General features: G+C 35.3%; 1 protein-coding gene across 1 annotated transcript; it reads right to left on the reverse strand.

The window, feature by feature from the left end:
- Positions 1–9,623: 9,623 nt before the first annotated feature.
- Positions 9,624–10,181, reverse strand: LOC113352011 (uncharacterized mitochondrial protein AtMg00310-like). The gene has a single exon (XM_026595896.1). It carries the CDS (start codon positions 10,179–10,181, stop codon positions 9,624–9,626), a length of 558 nt encoding a protein of 185 aa, XP_026451681.1.
- Positions 10,182–22,705: the final 12,524 nt, after the last annotated feature.

Below are 22,705 nucleotides of genomic sequence, written 5' to 3' on the forward strand. Positions count from 1 at the left end.
AAATCAGTATATTACCTCTGCTCATGGTTAGCATGTAATCTGGCATTCCACAAGAGGAAATTGATGCACTGGTACCACCATTTTTTTTTTCTTTTTAGACTAAAGAAGAGTTAGATTGATATTCAAGAGATTACATAGTTAGCATCCTATGCTAGTTGTAAAGTAATGTTACTGGGAGCAGATAACCAGATTCTAGCTAACTTGGACAATGCATCTGCCACTTTATTATTCTCTGTAGGCACATAACTACAACGGCAAATGTTAAAAAAAATTTGATTAAATTATGAATTCTACAATCAATGTTGTAGGAATCCTTGTTAACAACATCAACCACCAGCTTAGAATACGGTTCAAAGTATACAGACTTCATGTTCAGCTCCTTTGCCCACTTTACTGCCTCCCTTAATCCCTTGCACTCTGTATGCTCTGTTCCAAAAGAGTCTGCTAGGTAGATGCATTTTGATCCTCTGTGGGTACTACAAAATCACGAATGATTAGACCAATGTCACCAGTATCATTAGCATTAAGATGTGAACCATCTGAATTGATAGTAAAAGTTCTTGTTGGTGGAGGAGACCAATGCAAGTTAGATTTATTATGTTTGGTTGTGTTATTAGGTTTTCTATGGGACATCTTAGTAAATTCAGATATGAATTTCCTGCACTTTTGAATAATGTTGTCCAGTGTAAAGGTAACGCCTTTGAATACTTTGTCACATCTTTCTGACCAAATGCACTAGGCCACAATTGTTATCTTACATATTGTATCTTCTTGAAAATGAACAACTTGCAACTTGCATTGGTACCGCCTTTGAATACTTTGTCACATCTTTCTGACCAAATGCACCGGGCCACAATTGTTATCTTACATATTGTATATTCAAAACAACTTCAAATCCAATCCAAAAGACTGGCAACCATTACAACAAACCATACTAACTTGACTAGAGAACACTCCATGATGTAGTGGGAGGAAGTTTCAATCTCTCGAGCACAGAAGGACGGGTGTAATCTCCATTTTGAATAATATGTGTCAGTTTGTCTCTGGTAGGGAGAATGTCCTTCACACACTTCCATAGAAACTGGTTAATTCTTGGGAGAATGGGCAGATTCCATACTGTTAGAGCATAGCTCGGTCAACCTCGCATGCGTTGCTATCTCAAGCATGTTTGTCAATGTTAGTGATCAAAACTATAAGTCTTGATTTCTAGCCTACATAGCTAAGTCTCGTACTAGGATAGAAAAGTGTAGTTGAGATCAAGGACTTCATGGTGATTCATCATACAACGATGAAGATCTATACAAGGAACCGTGGAACTTCATCAACAAAAAGGTATGTGGAGACTTGAACTTATCTATCAATCAAAAGTCTATCTCTTTTATCTCCTACTTCTTATGAGACAAAAGTCGTATGTTATATAGACTAGATCATACACATTTGGCATTTCGAGATGAGCATTCGTTGCTTATCTTTTATCTCGAAATCGTGTGTTGGTAAAGCGTTTCGATTTGATCAAGTTTATCTTCACCTAGTGACGAAAGTCATGAAAAGTTTCAATCACTTTGAAAATTGCTCTGACGTGAATCGGTCTGTGAATAACGGCTACATAGCGTCCTCTGAGAATGTCTCAATGATTGAAATGAGAGTTTAGATTACATAACCATGTATTCCTTGAACTGAAGTTTTCGAATTTTGTTGATGAAGAGAAATCGGGAGGATTGTGGAATTGGCTTGCCAAGTCCGCGAACCCAGTCCGCAGACTCAGTCCGCGAACTGTCGGAAGTTCTCGACCGAGAATTTCTGCTGGATTTTCCAAAAACTCGTTTGTGTGCTAAGTCCGCGAACTCAGTTCGCGAACCCAGTCCGTGAACTGGCGGAAGTTCTCCTTCCGAGAATTTCTGTTGAGTTTGGAATACTCAACCGATTAACTTAAGTCCGCGAATTTTTTTGTGAACTTAAGAGGTTATGATCTAAAGATGTGCTCTGAACAAGAAACATTAAATTACTAAGGAATGCTTTATGCAAACCGTGGCTATAATGTTCATGAGTCGATTCAATCGAATCGAATCATCTTTGTTTCAATTGTGTCTTGTGTAGTTACATAAGATCTCAAAGCAATTGAACAACTCTTTAACTAGTTCATTTGAGTCAATTGAACTAGTTATGATGAAGAAGAACAAGGTTAATATGAAATACTCATATGGTTAACCTTTTGGGTTACTATGTTGAACCAACATACACGTACACGTTTGGGCATGGTTTTCACGAACCCAGTAAACGTCTACCCAAGTGTGTGTGACAAGCTAAGTTTTCGATCTAACGGTTGAGAAATATTAGCTTGAATCTAAATCAGGTTTTCATCTAACGGTGAATAAGGATTGCTTTGTAACTAAGGCAAAACCCTGTTTTGAAGGCTATATAAAGGAAAAATCTAGCATTGTGCAAAACTAATCCCCACACGTCTGTGTGCTACTAGTGTGCCCGCTAGAGTCGATCTCCATTAACCTTTGATTTTCTTTTCTAAAATCAGGTTAACGACTTAAAGACTTCATTGGGATTGTGAAGCCAGACCGATGCTACTTTATCGTAGTTGTGTGATCTGATCTTGCATCTTCTATCGTACGAGTACAATCGATTGATTGGCTTGAGATCCTGAGAGTTGTCTGATATGCAAGATAAAGAAGTCACAAACATCTTCTTCTCACTGTTTGTGATTCCTCGACAATCCGCTTGTGTAGTCAGGAAGGATTGTAGAGAGGTGATTGATTAATCTAGGCTGTTCTTCGGGAATATAAGACCGGATTATCAACTGATTCATGTTCACCTTGATTTTATATCAAAAGACGGAACAAAACCTAGGGTTTATCTGTGGGAGACATATTTATCCTTTTATAGACTTTTCTGTGTGAGACAGATCTGTTTATTATCAAGTCTGTGATTTTGGGTTGCAACAACTCTTGGTTGTAGGTGAGATCAGCTAAGGGAATCAAGTGCGCAGTATCCTGCTGGGATCAGAGGCATAGGAGTACAATTGTACCTTGGATCGGTGGGAGACTGATTGGGGTTCAACTATAGTCCATTCCGAAGTTAATTTGCAGTAGGCTAGTGTCTGTAGCGGCTTAATACAGCGTGTATTCAATCTGGACTAGGTACCGGGTTTTTTCTACATTTGCGGTTTCCTCGTTAACAAAATTTCTGGTGTCTGTGTTATTTCTTTTCCGCATTATATTTATATAATTGAAATAATACAGGTTGTGCGTTCGTGATCATCAATTGGAAATCCAACCTTTGGTTGTTGATTGATATTGGTTGATCCTTGGAAATTGGTCTTTGGTACCGTCCAAGTATTCCTTGTATTTGATAAAAACTCGCTATTGTTTTTAGCTTGAGTAAAAATCAAATCAAGAGAGAAGAGCATTAAATTACTTTCCAAAGGTAAAAGTGTTCATGTCTCTGAGGACGATCAGTCTGAGAATGATTTTTCAGATGAAGACCTTGACAAGTTGGTCTCCTTGATCACAGGACAGTTTAGGGATCTTCTATTGAAGAGAAGTAAACGGTTTTCAAGAGACAAACCTAGGTCATCAGACAAAACTCACGGTCGCGTACCTCCTAAAAACAGGGATGCTGACGAGGACATGCCTCAGTGCTTTAAGTGTAAGGGTTTTGGCCATTTTGCTAACGAATGCCCAAATCGTAGAAAATACACTGGGAACAAAGGTCTAGCTGTAACACTTGATGAAATGTCTAAAACCTATGATTCCGATGAAGATAGGAAATCAAGTGTAGGGCTCCTTGGTGAAAACATCGATTTTGATACTTGTAGCAATACATATATCAACCTCAATGGGTTCTGAGAAGAAGGAAACCCAATCAAGCTGGAAGATTCTCTAACTGGAAACCCTGTCAGTAATGTTTCAGGATCTACTGTATGTCTAGCTTCTTGTACATCTCAGATGCCTGAATACTATCCAAGTTTGACGTGCTCGTTTTGTTCGATGAAGGGAGACGAACTATCAAGGTGTTACAAGTACAAGCACCAAATAAGGCACGCCAGAAAACTTCAACGAAGAGCATATCGATTAGCAAGGAAGCTGAAACTTGCTCAGAAGACCGCCGAGGCATGTAGGATCTTATCTTCGTCTAAGAAGTTGGTTTCTAGGGATAGAGTAAGACCATTTGAAAAGAAAGTATGGTCGAATCGTTTTGATAGACGGAAGTCTGAAGATTCTTCCCTTGAGGAAAAAGATGGACAAATCGTTGTTCATCGCAACACAACTTGATTGTTTTGTTGGGAAAATCTTGTCTCATGTGCCTGATCGAAAAAAGGAAAGATTGAGTGTTGATTCAGGCTTTAGTAAAGTTTTTCCTTCTTTTCTTAGATTTGTTATTTTTTGTCTATCAAATAAAATAAAGGGTTATTATCGACAATTCTACTCTTTATAGGGTTTTAGAGTTGGGCGTATACGAACCTGTCAATAGGTTTCGAACCCTACATTCCTTTTTCCTTTTTGACATCCTATATAAGATTTCTTGTTGGGTTAGGTGATTCAATCACACAAATCCAGTTATTTATAACTGTTCTCAAAGCACCATGTCAGATGGAAAGGATTTCAACATGATTGTTAAATCTTCAATCAAGGAAAAAGAAAATCTCCTGTTTCTAAGTCCCTGAAAAGACAAAGAAGGAATACAAGAAATCCCAGGGCTGTACCTTCTAACTCTCAGAAGTTTTCCAATTTTCTTGACGAGTTGAAGGAAGTAAGAAAGGAGATTCGTGAAATAAAGACTTTTGTGTCAAAGTCCTTAGAAATTCAGAGAGCCTTGGTACGACATAATCAGCCAAGACAGTTCGTTGATATAAACTCCTATCTTCGTGAACCGTATGTTCCAATGGCTGTTGACAACAAGGAGTTTGGGAATGATGCTGAATTTCTCAAAGGCATTGTCACCTAGGATGTATTCTTTTTGGATTAGTTGGAAGAATAACTAGTGCTTTGAATAGCGATGATTGTGACTACACATAGCTATTTTTGTTTTCATCTTCTTATGTTATTTTTTAGGTTTATTGGTTATTAAATTCTAAAAATATTTGGAGGATGATGTTTATTGCAGTATTTTAATGGTTTGTGATATTACAATATTTTTATGGGATATGTATTGTTTACATCCGTGAACTTGAAGGTCCCATATTGCAGTCAAAAGTAAAGTCGTTCATGAATCGGTATTCGTATTGATGAAAGGACGAATGGACTTTTGACATTTACAAAAGTTATGCCTATGCAGTCATGTATTTGATGGAAAATAGGATAAAATCTTTTGTTCAACAAGGATAATATCTATTATGTCATTATGATGGAAAATAAAATAGATCCATGTATATTATCCACGGTATTGATCTTCATTGATCCATTTTATTATGTTTTACCGTGAAGGCTCCATTGTGTGTCTTATGTTGAGTACCTTACAACTAAGTCGATTTACCTTGGATTTGTTGGTTGTTCCATAAGATGTTATATGTCGAGCATTAGAAACTAAATTAATCAACTAGTTTGGTTATTTATTTAGTACTCCATAAGTCTTCTTTCTTATGTTGAGTACATGTACGGTTAAGGTTGTCATATTCTATGATGAACTTAGTCGGGGTTCCATAAGTTCTCTTATGTTGAGCCCAAAATAATTAAATTAATTACTTCGGTGATTAGTTTGGTTGTTTGTATTCCAATTAGACTAATTATAGGTTCTCTTGTAATTAATCTAGTTGAGTTTTCATATATTCCACAAGTTCTTGTGTTGAGTATATGAAAGGCTACACTATCATGTTCCTTGGTTAATGTAGTCATATATTCCGTAAGGTTTTCCTTATGTTGAGTATTTGAACGGTTAAGTTAGTCATCTCCGTGTGATTGACTTAGTCATAGCTCCGTGAGTTTACTTATGTTGAGCACTTTCAATTAAATTTATCACTTTTGTGGTTTGATTTAGTTGTGTATTCCAATTGAATTAATCATGGGTTTACTTGTGGTTAATTTGGTTGAGCTTTGGATATAGAAAATCATTCCTATGGTTTTTGGTGTCCAATAAAAAATCTTTCTTTTCTTTCGAAATTAAGGTCTCTCTTGTTGTTCTCTCGGGAATGACATCAAATGGGGAGAGTTCTTTTGAACTTGTGCTTAATGGTAATATCTTGCGGGGAGTACGGCTGTGGAATTTTATAGGGGTTATCTTGTATCTTAAAACTCCTTGATGAATGCTGTTAGCTTCGGCTATTAGATTGCATCTAAATTAAGTTGGTATGTATTTTTCTTTTGGTCATGAAATGTCTCTTGTGGAAATTTCATTATGATCCCATTCTTGTACCTTTGCCAATTTTATTGACAAAAAGGGGGAGAAATATTGTAGTTCACACTACAAATACATATGGTTTTCGGATCATTGTGTAAGGGGGAGTGGTTTCCATGATCGAGATGGAGTATTGACTAGGGGGGATGATACATATCACCGTAGTATTATTGTTAAAGTCGTGATACAATTGGACTTTGATGTTATATAATAATATTTTGACAATGTATAATAATGATCGAGAATCTCGATTTCTCTCATTGTTATAGCTACGGATCTTCAACAACGATGGTGCTAAACTTACAACCTTTGGGATCATTAGAGTACTTGGAAGGACGAAGATTTCAAGGAACGTTGAAGATTAGACTATGGAATAGGAGCCACTAAAGTTTATCTTTTTTGTATTCGATATGTATTAATAGTTTTGTCACTAAAATTGACAAAGGGGGAGATTGTTAGAGCATAGCTCGGTCAATCTCGCATGCGTTGCTATCTCAAGCATGTTTGTCAATGTTAGTGATCAAAACTATAAGTCTTGATTTCTAGCCTACATAGCTAAGTCTCGTACTAGGATAGAAAAGTGTAGTTGAGATCAAGGACTTCATGGTGATTCATCATACAACGATGAAGATCTATACAAGGAACCGTGGAACTTCATCAACAAAAAGGTATGTGGAGACTTGAACTTATCTATCACTCAAAAGTATATCTCTTCTATCTCCTACTTCTTATGAGACAAAATTTATATGCTGTATAGACTAGATCATACACATTTGACATTTCAAGTTGAGCATTCATTGCTTACCTTTTATCTCGAAATCGTGTGTTGGTAAAGCGTTTCGCTTTGATCAAGTTTATCTTCACCTAGTGACGAAAGTCATGAAAAGTTTCAATCACTTTGAAAATTGCTCTGACGTGAATCGGTCTGTGAATAACGGCTACATAGCGTCCTCTGAGAATGTCTCAATGATTGAAATGAGAGTTTCGATTACATAACCATGTATTCCTTGAACCGAAGTTTTCGAACTTTGTTGATCAAGAGAAATCGAGAGGATTATGGAATTGGCTTTCCAAGTCCGCGAACCCAGTTCGCAGACTCAATCAGCAAACTGTCGAAAGTTCTCGACCGAGAATTTCTGCTGGATTTTCCAAAAACTCGTTTGTGTGCTAAGTCCGTGAACTGGCGAAAGTTCTCTTTTCGAGAATTTCTGCTGAGTTTGGAAAACTCAACCGATTAACTTAAGTCTGCGAACTTGTTTGTGAACTTAAGAGGTTATGATCTAAAGATGTGCTATGAACATGAAACATTAAATTACTATGGAATGCTTTATGCAAACCGTGGCTATAATGTTCATGAGCCGATTCAATCGAATAAAATCATCTTCGTTTTAATTGTGTCTTGTGTAGTTACATAAGATCTCATAGCAATTGAACAACTCTTTAACTAGTTCATTTGAGTCAATTGAACTAGTTATGGTGAAGAAGAATAAGGTTAATATGAAATACTCATATGGTTAACCTTTTGGGTTACTATGTTGAACCAACATACACGTACACATTTGGGCATGGTTTTCACGAACCCAGTAAACGTCTACCCAAGTGTGTGTGACAAGCTAAGTTTTCGATCTAACGGTTGAGAAATATTAGCTTGAATCTAAATCAGGTTTTCATCTAACGGTGAATAAGGATTGCTTTGTAACTAAGGCAAAACCCTGATTTGAAGGCTATATAAAGGTGACATCTAGCATTGTGCAAAACTAATCTCCACACGTCTGTGTGCTACTAGTGCGCCCGTTAGAGTCGATCCCCATTAACCTTTGATTTTCTTCTCTAAAATCAGGTTAACGACTTCACTGGGATTGTGAAGCCAGACCGATACTACTTTATCGTAGTTGTGTGATCTGATCTTGCATCTTCTATCGTACGAGTACAATCGATTGATTGGCTTGAGATCATGAGAGTTCTCCAATAGGCAAGATAAAGAAGTCACAAACATCTTCGTCTCACTGTTTGTGATTCCTCGACAACCCGCTTGTGTAGTCAGGAAGGATTATAGAGAGGTGATTGATTAATCTAGGCTGTTCTTCGGGAATATAAGACCGGATTATCAATTGGTTCCTGTTCACCTTGATTTTATATCGAAAGACGGAACAAAACCTAGGATTTATCTGTGGGAGACATATTTATCCTTTGATAGACTTTTCTGTGTGAGACAGATCTATTTATTATCAAGTCTGTGATTTTGGGTTGCAACAACTCTTGGTTGTGGGTGATATCAACTAAGGGAATCAAGTGCGCAGTATCCTGCTGGGATCAGAGGCAAAGGAGTACAACTGTACCTTGGATCGGTGGGAGACTGATTGGGGTTCAATTATAGTCCAGTCTGAAGTTAGTTTGCAGCAGTCTAGTGTCTGTAGCGGCTTAATACAGTGTGTATTAAATATGGACTAGGTCCCGGGGTTTTTCTGCATTTGCGGTTTCCTCGTTAACAAAATTTCTGGTGTCTGTGTTATTTCTTTTCCGCATTATATTTTATATAATTGAAATAATACAGGTTATGCGTTCGTGATCATCAATTGGAAATCCAACCTTTGGTTGTTGAATGGTATTGATTGATCCTTGGACATTGGTCTTTGATACCGTCCAAGTATTCCTTGTATTTGATAAAGACTCGCTAAAATCAAATCAAGAGAGAGATATTAACTTCTTGAGATACTTTTAGCTAGATTGAGTCTGACTGTCTAGTTCATTCTCTAGTAAAGTATTTCGGAGTTAGTCCATACAGATTGCTAAGAGAAATATTGGGTGGTGTTGTTAGACCCCCTCTTTTTCACATACTCTTTTGAATATGCTTTTCATCCTGGTAGTTACTGCTGGGTTTGTATTCTGCTCTTCAAAAATATTTGTGTAAGATGACTTGACGGAGAAATAGTCATTCTTCTCTAAATTACGACCAATTTTATCCTCATAATTAGGATGGTTGGAAATGTTAAGGATAAGTTTTGTTGTTTCAACTTCAAAGAGAGAGTAAACTAGGTCATAGTTCCAGCTAGAACAATCAGAAGAAAACAGTTGGTGGACATACTTGTATTGTTCATGATTAGTAGCTTTATTATTGGGAATTGATGGCTCATACAGACCCAATACCTAGTTATGTTTTCATATAAGTACCTTTTTACTATTGCCAATATACCAACAACTGTATTTGTTGTTGAAGTTCAATTCAGAGTTTATGCTTATTAGGATCAAGTTGAATTAGCTTTTTTCTTAATATCAAACACCTAACCATGATTAGTAACTCCATTCTTGGGAATTGGTGGCTCAGTCGGACCGATCATCCAGTCATGTTTCCATATCAGTAGATTTTGACCATTGAAAATACACCAAAAATTGTATTTCTTGATGAAGTCCAACTCAGAGATGATGCTTGTCCATGACCAAGTAGAATTAACTCTTTTCTTAATATTAAACACCTGACCATCCCGAAAGTATTTGGCTTGGAGTGATTTAACACAATCTGAAGTGTGATCAGTGCATAATCTCCATGCTGATTTTGCTAAAAAAGCTTTATTAAACAAGTGTAAATCTCTAAATCCCAGACTACTATCTTCTTTAGGTATATTCACATTATTCCATGAAATAAGTTGTTTACCCTTGTTTGATTTCTTTTTCCTCCAAAACTTTTGATGTGAAGAATTCATCTTTCTGATGGTAGAATCTGGGAGCTTAAAGCTTGTCATGTGATAAAATGTAATTGCATTAGCGATATTTCTTACCATTACAGACCTGGCAGCTTCAAATATATTGATACATCTCCATCTTGACAGTCGTGTGTCCATTTTATCCATGAGAATAAATAAAGGAATTTTTTAGTTTCTTCCGATAAAGAAAGGCAAGTATTTTTCTTCATTAATGTCCAACTGTCTAACTTGAGGAATACCACTAATAGTCTGACATGAAGAAGGATTCATATTTTTACTGAAGTAAACTGCTGATTTGTTAAAGTTTATAAGTTGTCCTAAACAAAAACTGAAATATTCAATCACTTGAAGCATTTTCCTTTTCTGAGTTATATTGCAAAATAAAAGGCATTCATATGTGATTAACAAATGATTGATCTTTGGAGTCGATTTAGAAATCTTCATCCTTGTCAACTGTTTAGTAACTTCATAGTGAATAAACTCTCTAGAGAATGCTTTCATGGATAAAATAAAAAAAGAAAATGGGAAAGTGGATCTCCTTGTCTTATCCATCTTGTGGGATTGATGGATATTGGTGGAGAGTCATTTATCATGATTCCCACTTGAGTAGTAGAAATGCATTGAAACACAAGCTGACATAACTTTTCACAAAAACCAAATTTCTTAAGAACTCCTTTTAGAAACACCCACTAAAGTCTGTCAAAAGATCGACATATCCATCTTTAAAGCTAGATGACCAGATCTCCCTTTCTTCTTTTCCATTGCTTGGACTAATTCTTGCATCATACATATATTTTCAGAAATCATCCTACCTGGAACATATGCTGACTGCATAGGTGAGATAATATTGACCATGTGCTTCTTTAGTCTCAGAGCTATGATCTTTGAGATTAACTTGTATACAGTATTACATGGAGCAATTGGACAAAAATCTTCTGGTTTTTGGGATGAAGTAGTTTTTCGAACCAGAGTAACTCTAGTGTAATTAAGTTTCTTCAATAGAATACCAAAATGAAAGAAATCTTTAACCATTTTACACACATGTTCACCTACCATTTTCTATTGTGTTTGATAAAAACCTGGGGGAAACCATCTGGGCCTGGAGAAGTCCATGGATCCATTAATTGTTATTAAAGCACTACGAATTCTTGCTCATTAAGGATGAAAACTAGTTCAATATTATCTCGCTGATTATGGATATAGGAATATGATGAAGAAAATTGAAACTGTCTCTTGGATTTTAAGTAGAACTGATGTTTTTGAAATGAGTGACTAGCAGCTGCTCAATAGATTGTCTATGTTGACACCAAGTACCATCTGATGCCTAAAGAGAATCAATAATGTTTCTAACTCTTCTTTGGTTATCCCTGACATGAAAATACTTAGAATTTTTATCCATATCATTATGAAAATGATCTCTTGCTTTTTGTCTGTTGGAACTAGCTTGAGATTTGTTAAGTGCATCAATTTGTTTCTCTAGATGTAAGACTTGAGAAGTATGGTTTCCTTGAGAATCAGCAGCTTGAAGACTTGATAATTCTTATTGAAGCTCAAAAACCTGTTTTGAATATGCCAAAAGTGTATTTACTCCATTTTGACAACATGTGTATGGTGCTGGATAGTTTATCAGGCAAAAAATGTGAACCTGAATGTTAGTGTTTCAAGAATTTATTATTTCATTTTCACATAGGTTTTATTTTGAATCCAATACTCAAAGAATTTCTAGTTTCTACCTGTATTTCCAGTTGGAGAATAGAGTTAAAGCATAATAGGAACATGGTCAGATCCTAGTTGTGTTAAATATTTAAGAGTTGACGTTAATAGAGCTACCAACCCTTCTTTAACCTGACATGGACATCTCTTATGAAAAAGTGGAGAATTACTTTTCTTCTGACATTGATTTCCGTGCATTCGAGAAACTCATTCCGACTATCATTAAGATAAATACACTACAAGAAAAGTTATTTTTAGTAGCAAAATAGTTGTGCCACAAAAATCAATTTCTTTGTTACAAAAAAAAAAATCAACAACTTATCGCAAGTTGTAGAAAATATTTTACGACAACCTTAAGAAATTATCATCGATTATTTTTATTAACGACTTAAGTCTATTAGCCACCAAAAATATCTTTTCGCGAACAAATAAAATTGGCATTGTTCGCTAATTCTGTGGTCAAGATTTCTGTCACTCTAGTTAATTTGGTGAGAAAATTATTTTATTACTTAAATGATTTTAGCAACAAAGTTTCTTTGCCTCGAAATATTTTTATAGTGAGAATAAATTTTTCACTAAAATAGTTCTAGCAGCGAAATTGTTCGTCTCAAAATATATTTATTGCGAAGAAACAAATTCATAAGATAAGTAGTTTGAGCGGCGAAATTTGTTCGTCTCATAAAAATCAAAATTTGGCAAATTATGTATAATGACCAATTACTATTGTCTCTGTATGGTCATTTCGATAGCGAATATCATTGTCTCCAAAAAAAAAATAGCGGCGAATATAGTTGTCTCCAAAATAATTTACGGATGAAATCACTCGTCCCAAAAAATTATTACAGACGCAACAATGTCCTCACAATAACTTATTTTTGGTTAAATAATTTGTCTCAAACTATTTTCCAACTGTTGCAGGCCTACGACCCATAGATGTGCGGTCCAAGTTGATACATAGGGTTTCACTGTGTATGTATATAAGAGCTTCTCCAATGGTGGTTGTGTGTGTTTCCTAGGTGGCAACACAAACAAGACATCCTCATTCCAATTTTTCCATAACTCTGAGGAAATATAGTTGTTCTCCAATGGTGTAGTTTGTGAATTTTTGTGGATTAAATATAAATTTTATCTTTAGTAATTTTTATATTTTATTAGAGCTAAAAATGGTTATTTAAATATTTAAATTAATTTAGGTAAGCAAAAGCTTACTAGGATAGCTTGACATTGTCAAGGTGAATGTCTAAAACTTGACATTCACCTTGACAATGTCTAAAAAAAATGAAGCCATGTTATCTTCACATTGATTTAAGAAGTTGGGGTTGGAGAAGAATTTTAGGAAAAATGAATGGCTATCCTATGTGGATTTAGACATTTATCTTCACATGCATTCCATTGGAGAAGCTCTAAGGGATACTATATCTATGTAATAGGGTTATTCAAATCAATAAGAAATCTTTCTCCTTCTCCGTCTCTTTATCTTTTTCTCCATAAAACACTGCAAAACGTTATCATGCATGATGCTATACTGCAGAGCTATATGAGATCGATAGATTTATCTTTTTTCTACATGGATGATTTCCATCAACACTAGAATCAAAAAAGCTAAGTTGGATTTATTTTTATTTTTATTTTATTTTTTTCTTCTTTTCCAATTTTTTGATTTTGGCACAAACGTTGGGGATACTAAAACTGTAGGTGAAAATTGATTTGATTATGAATTAGGAAACTCTCCTGTTCCTCTTCGTCCGTGTTCATCCGTGAAAGAGAAGGAAGAAAATACAATCCCCGAAGATCCGTCAATAATCAGTGAATAGTAAATACAATACGTGAAGATCCATCGTAGCAGGTACTTTTTTTCTCTCTCTCTCTCAATCGTACAGAAAAGGAAAACGGTAATACCTAAATTCCTTTTAATTTTTACTTTTCTTTTCCTTAACTCCATATTTGGTGAAAGTTGTCTGCTATGCTATATCTTCTCACTATGTATCATGTACATCATCGATTGATTTATGCCATATTCTTTTTTGTATAGTTTGCTAGTAACCTTATGATTATTATTATTTTAATATGTGTACTATTTACTGTTTAGACGTACAAAGCATGTTTACATCTCTGTGAGTGATATAGTTTGATGTTTTACAAAGATATAGGTGATTTGTCCTGATATGAGTGATCTATATTAGTTATTATTATATTAATCTTTTATACTTATCACCATCAATGTTTTCTGTATTTTCTTAAGAAGATTTGTGTGTTCTAAGAGTGTTGTTCTAAACCTTCCTTGATTATCACATATATTCAATTAGTACTCCCTCCGTCCTAAATTAACAGTCTTAATTGACTTTGTCAAAATATTAAGGAAATCCTATAAAATGTCATGACTAACCCTTGACTAGCCATATTTAGTGTTATGTCATTACCAAAACTAAAATTATGTAGAATTTTTATTAGGAATTTTATACCTATCCATAAATGTTTTTATTTAGAAAAGGTATGACGATTAATACAAAGATATTGATAGATACATATGGTGATAATATTTAAGATTTTGAATTAAATTTATATTCAAAATGATTTTATAATTATAAAAAATAAAGGCTATATTTGATAGTTTAAGGGAAAAGTATGTCTATAAACAGAGTGGACAGATAAAAAAAGATGTACTAAAGTAGAAATTAGGACAGTAAAAAAAGACAGAGGGAGTATAATTTTATATTTTTTTATCTGTTAAGTTTTGGATATTTTTTAATTATGATATCATTAATTTCGCCTTTAATGTTGTGGTAACGTATCCTGTGTGGAGCGTGTGGAATTTATGCGTTTTGTGGTGTGTCCGTTCTGTTCTGGCCCAGCCCGGCTCAACCCGGACCGACATGTCATATCCTGTTCCGGACCTACCTGTCTTATTCTGTTTTGTAACGTTTCGGCTGTGTTCTCGTTTCTGTCCTGGTTTTTGGATGTGCTATGTGCGCGACCAAGGCTATCCCTGTTCTATCTATATATAACAGGAACCAAAACTTGGGGTATGTAACTAATGTGGGGTTTTTATATTGAAGATTTGTTGGGCTTATATATATGTTTTTAGAATATGCGTTGTTCTATTTTTTTTGCTTAAGATAAGTCCGTAAATAGCCAATTTAAATTATGAGTGTTGATCCCGATCATTAAGAATGTTGGTCTTAATGTTATATTGTTATTTTGAATATGATATCGACTATAGTTCAATGGTGCCTTTTGTCCAATTGGTTGTACCAACTCGATCCAAATATGTTTATTTGGGGTTTAGAAGTACTTGAACATCGTTATTGCGTACTTGATATTTTTTCCCAAAATTTGAATGTTTTATGGATTGTAATCCACTTGCTCGACTATTAATCTGTCAGTAGTTTCAAAACATACGTCAAATAAAATCACATGTATTCCAATTTTTGTGGAAGAACTCATAAAAAATGATATGAGTTAGAAAATTTCCATTTCTCTACTTCATCCATGATACTAACGAACCACTATATGTTGAAGTATGACAACAAGAGAACTATCTTTAGTAATATATTCAACCTAAAGTAAGTGGTTGACATGTGTAGTGAGATTCTCTTGGCTTGTTGAGATAAAGAAATTTCTCAAATTAAGCTAAATGCAGCAAAAATTGAAAATGGAAAGAACCCCGAAGTAATGAGGGTTAGACGTACCGACTCATATAAAGCATGTGAAAAGGGACATATATATCATGAAACAAAGATGTATTTTTTTTCTCCAGTAGTAATGATACCAAAGTACATGTATCAATTGAATATGGGATAAAGCTAAAATGTAATTCTAGCTCCCATCATAAATTAAAGAGTTGGAAATGCACCTGGTCATAGATGTTGGTATATACAATGTAATGTGTATATCATAGTAGCAACCAATTTTCACATCAACTTTAATGGCATAAAGAACTTTGCCTGGCCAATTGACTATCTTATTCAGTTGAACTAGATCCAATGTCTGCATTTATGGAATGAAAACGCGAGACAGAAAATTCTCTAAAGCACTTGAGATATATTGGATGAAACGTAATATGTATTCACTCTAAAGTACTTGAGTTGAACCCCACTTTTGTTTACGTAATAAGACCACACCACTTATTAAAACTCTTAAGACCCAAATGTCTAACTGATAGTTGTTTTTCTTCCACTAATTTAAGGAATATAAACTAGTTGTTGAACTATTTCCTTATAATGTGACTACGAGGATTGGATCATCGAGCAAAGCACTACTTAAAATTTATTTTCAAGATAGAACAAAGACGTCATAAAATCTCTACATGTACCAAGAAATAATCACACCTTGTTAAATTCCACAGAAACACATGCAAGTGGATATCATGTAGAAACTCACAATGATGAGAATGTAATTGTCTGCATCTTTTATATTCTCTAATGTATTTGGAAGGAAGCATGTTTTTAAGGAAACTAATGAGCCAATCTAGTGAAATGTAAATCACTATATAGTATTTGGATTATTGAATCCATATTTACTCCGATGATGAAATGTTCGGAATTGACTCAGACATACTTTGAGCATAACAACAAAGCCACTTTGGTTGTGACATGATGATCGTTTTGAAAGGACTCATACGAACATAAATTTATTTGAGTGAACAAAAATGGGAGAAAGATTGACAGAATGCGAAATGACGGCATATCTCTCAATAAATGTTTTCCCCGTTGATTTTAAAGTAAAAAAGCACATCACTCATTTTATAAAGTCTATTGTAAAAAGGATTGAGATTATCCGAAGATGCAAATGGTAAACAACCTATTTTATTAAAGAAAACAAGGTGATCTACAAATATATAAACGTAGAATGCGGACCATTAAAGTGACTTATGGCTCTGGTGGATGCTTTCACATTTTAGACTAGTTACAGTTCCAAGAAGTTTTGCGTTTGGAAAACTACTAGCACATATTATACATGTAAGGGCTCACCACGCCTTGTAAATGCTAGCTAGTGCACATCAGAAGGACATGATGGTTATTGCATATTTAATAGGATCAATGCAGAGCATCCTATACCCAATGGTCTCGCACAGACTATCATCAAATGTTACAAATGATGTCTAAGGAATGAGTTATGCGTACCAACCTACCTTTTATTGCTTTGGGGATATGCAATATTACGCGCATCTTTACTTAATTCATTTTAGAACCCGATATTAGTTAACTTTTTCTGCGTACCAGTTGGTAACTGAATTTAAGCCTGACATTTGTGTTCTTACGCATTTTTGGTTGCACTATGTATGTTCCATTGCGAGTCCACATGGTGCTATGATGGGTCACGAAAATGATTAAGTAATTTTGTTGGATATTTACTCTCAACAATTATCCGTATTTTAAAACCTTTGGCAGGAGATCTCTTACCGCTAGATTTGCGGGTTGTCATTTTACTGAGACAATTTTCACGTCGTTAGGGGGAGATAAGAAAAAGTATTTTCTAAGGGAACGACAGGAATTGTCGTGGTGTGTTCCCATTGTGTCTCATATTGATTCTTGTACTCCACAAATGTAAATGTGAAGTGACAAAGAATAATCGACTTCAGAAAGTGCATTGATATCGACAACGGGACAAGATAACACTTACCAGCTACAAATGTTCCTACAAGGTTAAAAATCCTCAGTATGGGGTACACCATAGACTAAGGTGTTGCAACTACACTTGGTGGAAGTGTAGTTAAGGTCGTGGATCCACAAAGGAAGGTGGAGAGACCACTAGGTTCGATCAATACTCACCTAGAAAGCAAGTAGATGAGTAAGGCACAACCTAATTTGTATCATTAATGAAATCATCTCATTTGATTATCTCTGACTATGTTCGTGAATCAATACTGGAGGACGCTCCGAAGTTTAATGATTCCATAAAATAATGACATTCCAAGTGGATTATGAGAATGCGCACGAGTCAATGGAAAGATCATGCGAGCATATTGATGATTAATTTCTTATACACTTGCTTAAGGAAATAAAGCAAGATGAGATCGAATCAAGCTCCTTCTTGCTTAATTTCAATGAAGAGCATATTTGGCCTATACAATCCAGGTAGAAATTGGTTCTTTGACAAATATACAAGTATTTGGTGTGGTAGTGCTAACCAACCAAGTGTAAAGCCTATGGGACATAAATGATTATCTGTCAAAGAGCACAGTGGGAAGAATGAAGTCTCAAAGTATCAAGACTCGCCTTGTGGTGCGAGGTTTCTCACAAAGCCCTGGAATTTTCCTCTTATAATTAACGTTATAGCGTTCTGGTACTTAGTTATCTTGGTAATTTCGAAAGGATTTGAAATGCAACATGTGTATGTGGTTATTACGTATCTCTGAAAGAATCAAGAGATATCAGATATTTATAAAAGTACTCGATAGCCTTTTGTTGCCAAAATCAAGTGACTCTAAACCACAGAGTGCGTTTACAGTAAGATAGAACGCTCACTTATAGATTGAAGCAATCAGGCGGATGTGGTATACCCGTTTAAGTGGCTATTTGATTTTGAGGGGATAGACAAGTAAGTTATTTTTTCCTGATTTGGAATTGTAGCTATCTATGTCGATGATACAAACATGATGGGTACTCTTGATGTAATAAAAGACCTTAAAAGCTATTTGAAATCCGAATTTGAGATGAAAAATCTGGGGAAATCTCGACTGAATACTGAGCTTGTGGTATATTATTCCACCTGTTTGCATAAGTCTAAAGTTGTCAGGAAATTTAACAAAGACATGATCCTGATAGCACTCCCATGATTAGTTGCGTCTAAAGGAAGATGACGAAGATGTGTTAGGAGATGAAATTATCATATCTAAGTACAATAGACGCATTTTTGTACTTAGTATAATAATGTACTCAATAAAATTTTGCATCCTCAGGAAACTTGTTAGCTAGATATAGCTCAGCGCCAATGCAACGTCATTGGAATGGTATAATGAATGTAATCATGTACTTAAAAGTAACCATTGACATATATTTGTTTTATCCCTCCAAAAGAAATAAAAAGGAATGCTAATGAAAGTGCAATCCAAATTTTTTTGGTTATGAAGCAACAATAATCTTTTCTCCAACGAAAGTAATCAGGGGGAGATATGGTAGACTATTCTCTAAGTCATTACCAATATTCAGTTTCGAAAAGAACATGACTAAAGGAACTGTATGGAACAACTCTGAAATTAATCAGGGGGAGGATCCAAGGATATGATGTCGACATATTTCACTTCGAACTTGAAGTTATGTTGTACTCTTTTTCCCTTCGATTGAGAATAGTTTTTCTCAAAGGGTTTTGTTACTCGAAAAGGTTTTTAGCGAGATAACACTAAATGCATCAAGTATGTTGAATGTTGAAGACATAAAGATCGCGTTGATATTACTGAAAAATATCCGAATCAAAGAAATGAAACGCGATAGTCTGTTAAGCAACGTAACTTCTAGAATCAACAACAAGGTCATATAAACATTCAAGTCACCGAAGTAAAGTGTGATAAACTTCTTCTGACTGCATTAGGGGGAGCATCTAATCGTGTGTTGAACTATTTTCCTTCACCGATGTTTCTTTTTCCCACAGGGTTTTGTTACTCGGCAAGGTTTTTAATGAGACAACAACAAACACCGGGAATGTAATTTCCCAGCTAAGGCTATTATCTTTGCTACGAGGATTTTCTTCCTTAGGAGTTGTGAAGCAACCAGTCAACCAACGGAGCAAAGTGATCATCTGCAACGGATCACATTGACTTGCATCTGTCATGTTGTACTCTTTTCCCTTCGTCAAGGTTTTATCCCACTGGGTTTTCCTTGTCAAGGTTTTAATGAGGCAACGCATAAGCATTTGATTATATTCTAAGTTTACTTAATATTGTACTCTCTTTCTTTAGTTCAGGTTTTGTCCCCATTGGTTATCCTGGCGAAGTTTTTAACGAGACAATTAACTTAGACTCGACGATCTTCGAAGATCGTATTACATCTGATGAACTACATGTAAAATAAGAGACAACATGTGAAGTACTACACGTGAAGAGTTGTACCGAGGTATTTCCCACTGGGTTTTTCCTTGTCAAAGTTTTAATGAGGCAACTAATTTTGGCACAAGTCATCAAGGAGAGGACGACATTTGAAGAACTACATTCGAAGCGCTATATGTGAAGCATTGCATAAGAAGTTCTATTGGACCGCACAAGGGGGTATGTCATAGTCCTACGGCTCATAGATGTGCAGTCCAAGTTGATACATAGGGTTTCACTGTGTATGTATATAAGGGATACTATAGCTATGTAATAGGGTTACTCAAATCAACAAGAAATATTTCTCCTTCTCTATCTGTTTATCTTCTTTTCCATAATCCACTGCAAAACCAACATGTTAAATTCATCACCGAATTTTTTTCGATGACTAGGCTATATTGTCATAGATCATTCCAAAACAATTTATTACACAAAAACTAAATATAAGATTATCCGTAATTCTTGAATAAGGTAACCTTTTGTCATAGCAATCAACATCGCTTAATGTTGAAAACAATTATTGTTGAAATCCTAGGAAGGTATCACAACTTCAACGTTACTTTGTATACCAATGTCAATCATAAAACCTGATTGGTATAGCAATTTTATTCGACAAGATTATTTTTTTCAATTTAGTTGTACTTTGTTATTCAAGCAAATTTGTTCTCTTGTTAATTACTTTAATTTACTTTAGTTTAAGTCTGCAATTTTTTTTGTACTTTTTTCAATTTTAGTAACTTAATTATAGTAACATTAGTAAAAATGATTATTAGCTATAATTTTCACCTTCGTCCCATATTATTTCAACATAATTGAATCCTTACTCAATTATTCTTCATCATATTCTAGTCTCCGATTAAAGTATTCCCGGGTTGTATTTTCTAGCATTAAAACCGTCGAGGGAAGAGATTAAAGACTATTCCAATCCACATTCAAAGCTAAGGTCTCTTTTTGAAATTATGGATCAAGACGATAAGAACTGGACACAAATGCCTGGCTAGCACCTCGGATAAACTGCTTAGAAGCCCACTACCATTCAATAATTTCATATGGACACTGTTGTGTCATTAAAAGTACAATTATTCTTATGGAAATAAATCAGCAAAGACCTATCGACCATCACCAACCACCTCATATATCAATTCCAACATCCGATCCAACGCATTTCTGATCCAAAGACTGATGTTCATATTTTGCTCCATTATCATATTGTTGTAGTTTCTTGGCCTATTGATCCAATTGTAATTGACTACAGAGGTGTAAATGTTTTATACTTGTGATTGACGAATCTTTAGGCATCACATAGACACATACCTTCATGTAATATACCTTTAGTAATTTAATTAGATTCATGCTTAAAAAAAAAGAAATGTGATTTTCCAAGTGAACAAGGTAATTCTTTTTTCTTTGACCCCATAGAATAATGAGCCCTAGATTACTTCCTAAATCCTTCATTTAGGAAATTATACAAGGTTCGAACCCCAATCTTTCCTACGGGAGAGAGCATGAGATCCATCAGACCACTTGATGGTTCTCCGTTAAATGATGCAGATACTTACATACATTATTTACGAAATGACGCTGCTACTCATACGAGGAAAATTTTCGAATAAAAATCCCAAATATCATGAAATAGTGAATCTTCATATTTAATTTTTAACCTTCTTGAACTTAGCCACGAGATTTTCTTTTTTCAATCTTAGAATTATTATTCATTGCTTACCGAAAGCTTACGACGCGTTCGGTTCAAGATTTTCAATGCCAAGAAACTGGATTTTGGGGTAATCATATTTCTAGAATTGATTTCCTTAATCAAATTAAAAAAATTATGTTAGGTTGGATTAATTGAATTGCATGGTAATTTAAACCTACTACATTACTGTTTGAGGGTGCAAACGATTTCTGCTGATTTTGGTAATTTCGGGTGTGTGGGTGAGAAACGAATTTAAACCCTAAACAATGTACTGCAAGGGAGTACTTTAGATTAGAGAGATCAATCTGTACAAATCCGGCCTAAACCAAGAAATAGCCGTTCCATACTTACTTCGGTTACAAAGTAAAGGAGAAGGGTTGGTTTTGGGGAGGGAAGCGAAGAGAGTGTTGAGACCAGAATAGTTGATTCTGGAAGAGTAGTTGTTTCACGACTTGTATCAGAAAGTGGGAAGCTAACATATGGAAATCTAGCAAATATTTTCTGAGTGTTGTATGCTCCTGACCAGAACTTGTCGTTCGGTGGAAATAGGTAATACCTATTTATACTAGTCGAAGTGAAACGTACTCTGGTCTCACAATAAATGGAAAACGGATGAGTAAATGGGAGGAGGTGGTAACCGGTAACGCCTGGAATTGATGTTCCATAAAAGAAAGCGTTTCACCATTACTCCCTGTATTTACTAACCGCCTCATCCTTATGACACTGTCTTATAACGGGCGTAGTGTACGCCGCACGCTGTAAACCGCCAAACCAATACCCCATGAGCATCCCCCAGTTTGTGACATGTGTTGATGTCTCAAGTGTTTTCGTGGAAAACATGTAGCATGTTGTTGTTGTCTGGAAATTTGAGATTGGGAGACTTGTCGGCTCGGTGGTGACCTTCGACAGTCGAGATTTTGCATCTTCAGAGGAAAGGTAGCCGTTGATTATTGCAACCCATCGTTTGGTAGCCAGTGGCATGAAAGCATGATCGATATGGTTTTAATATGGCCTAGTTTAGGCGCGTCCAAAATTTAGGGTTTTTGCTTTGTTTAGGCGCGACCAAACAAGGGCCAAAGGTTGTTATGCGTTAGCTGGTAACCTTGGACGGCTAAGATCTGCATCTTAGATGAAAAAGTGGTCATTGATTGTTGCAGGCCTTCGTTTTGGCAGCCGTAAAGGGAAGGCCGGCATGGTATGGCGCGTCAAGGTGGTTGGCATGCCATTGGCATA

The sequence above is a fragment of the Papaver somniferum genome, chromosome 2 (genome assembly GCF_003573695.1).
Source record: "Papaver somniferum cultivar HN1 chromosome 2, ASM357369v1, whole genome shotgun sequence".
NCBI lineage: Eukaryota > Viridiplantae > Streptophyta > Magnoliopsida > Ranunculales > Papaveraceae > Papaver > Papaver somniferum.

Bases quoted from the DNA above. Each gene is read 5' to 3' on its own strand.
- LOC113352011 (XM_026595896.1), bottom strand. From the start codon at position 10,181: ATGGACACACGACTGTCAAGATGGAGATGTATCAATATATTTGAAGCT.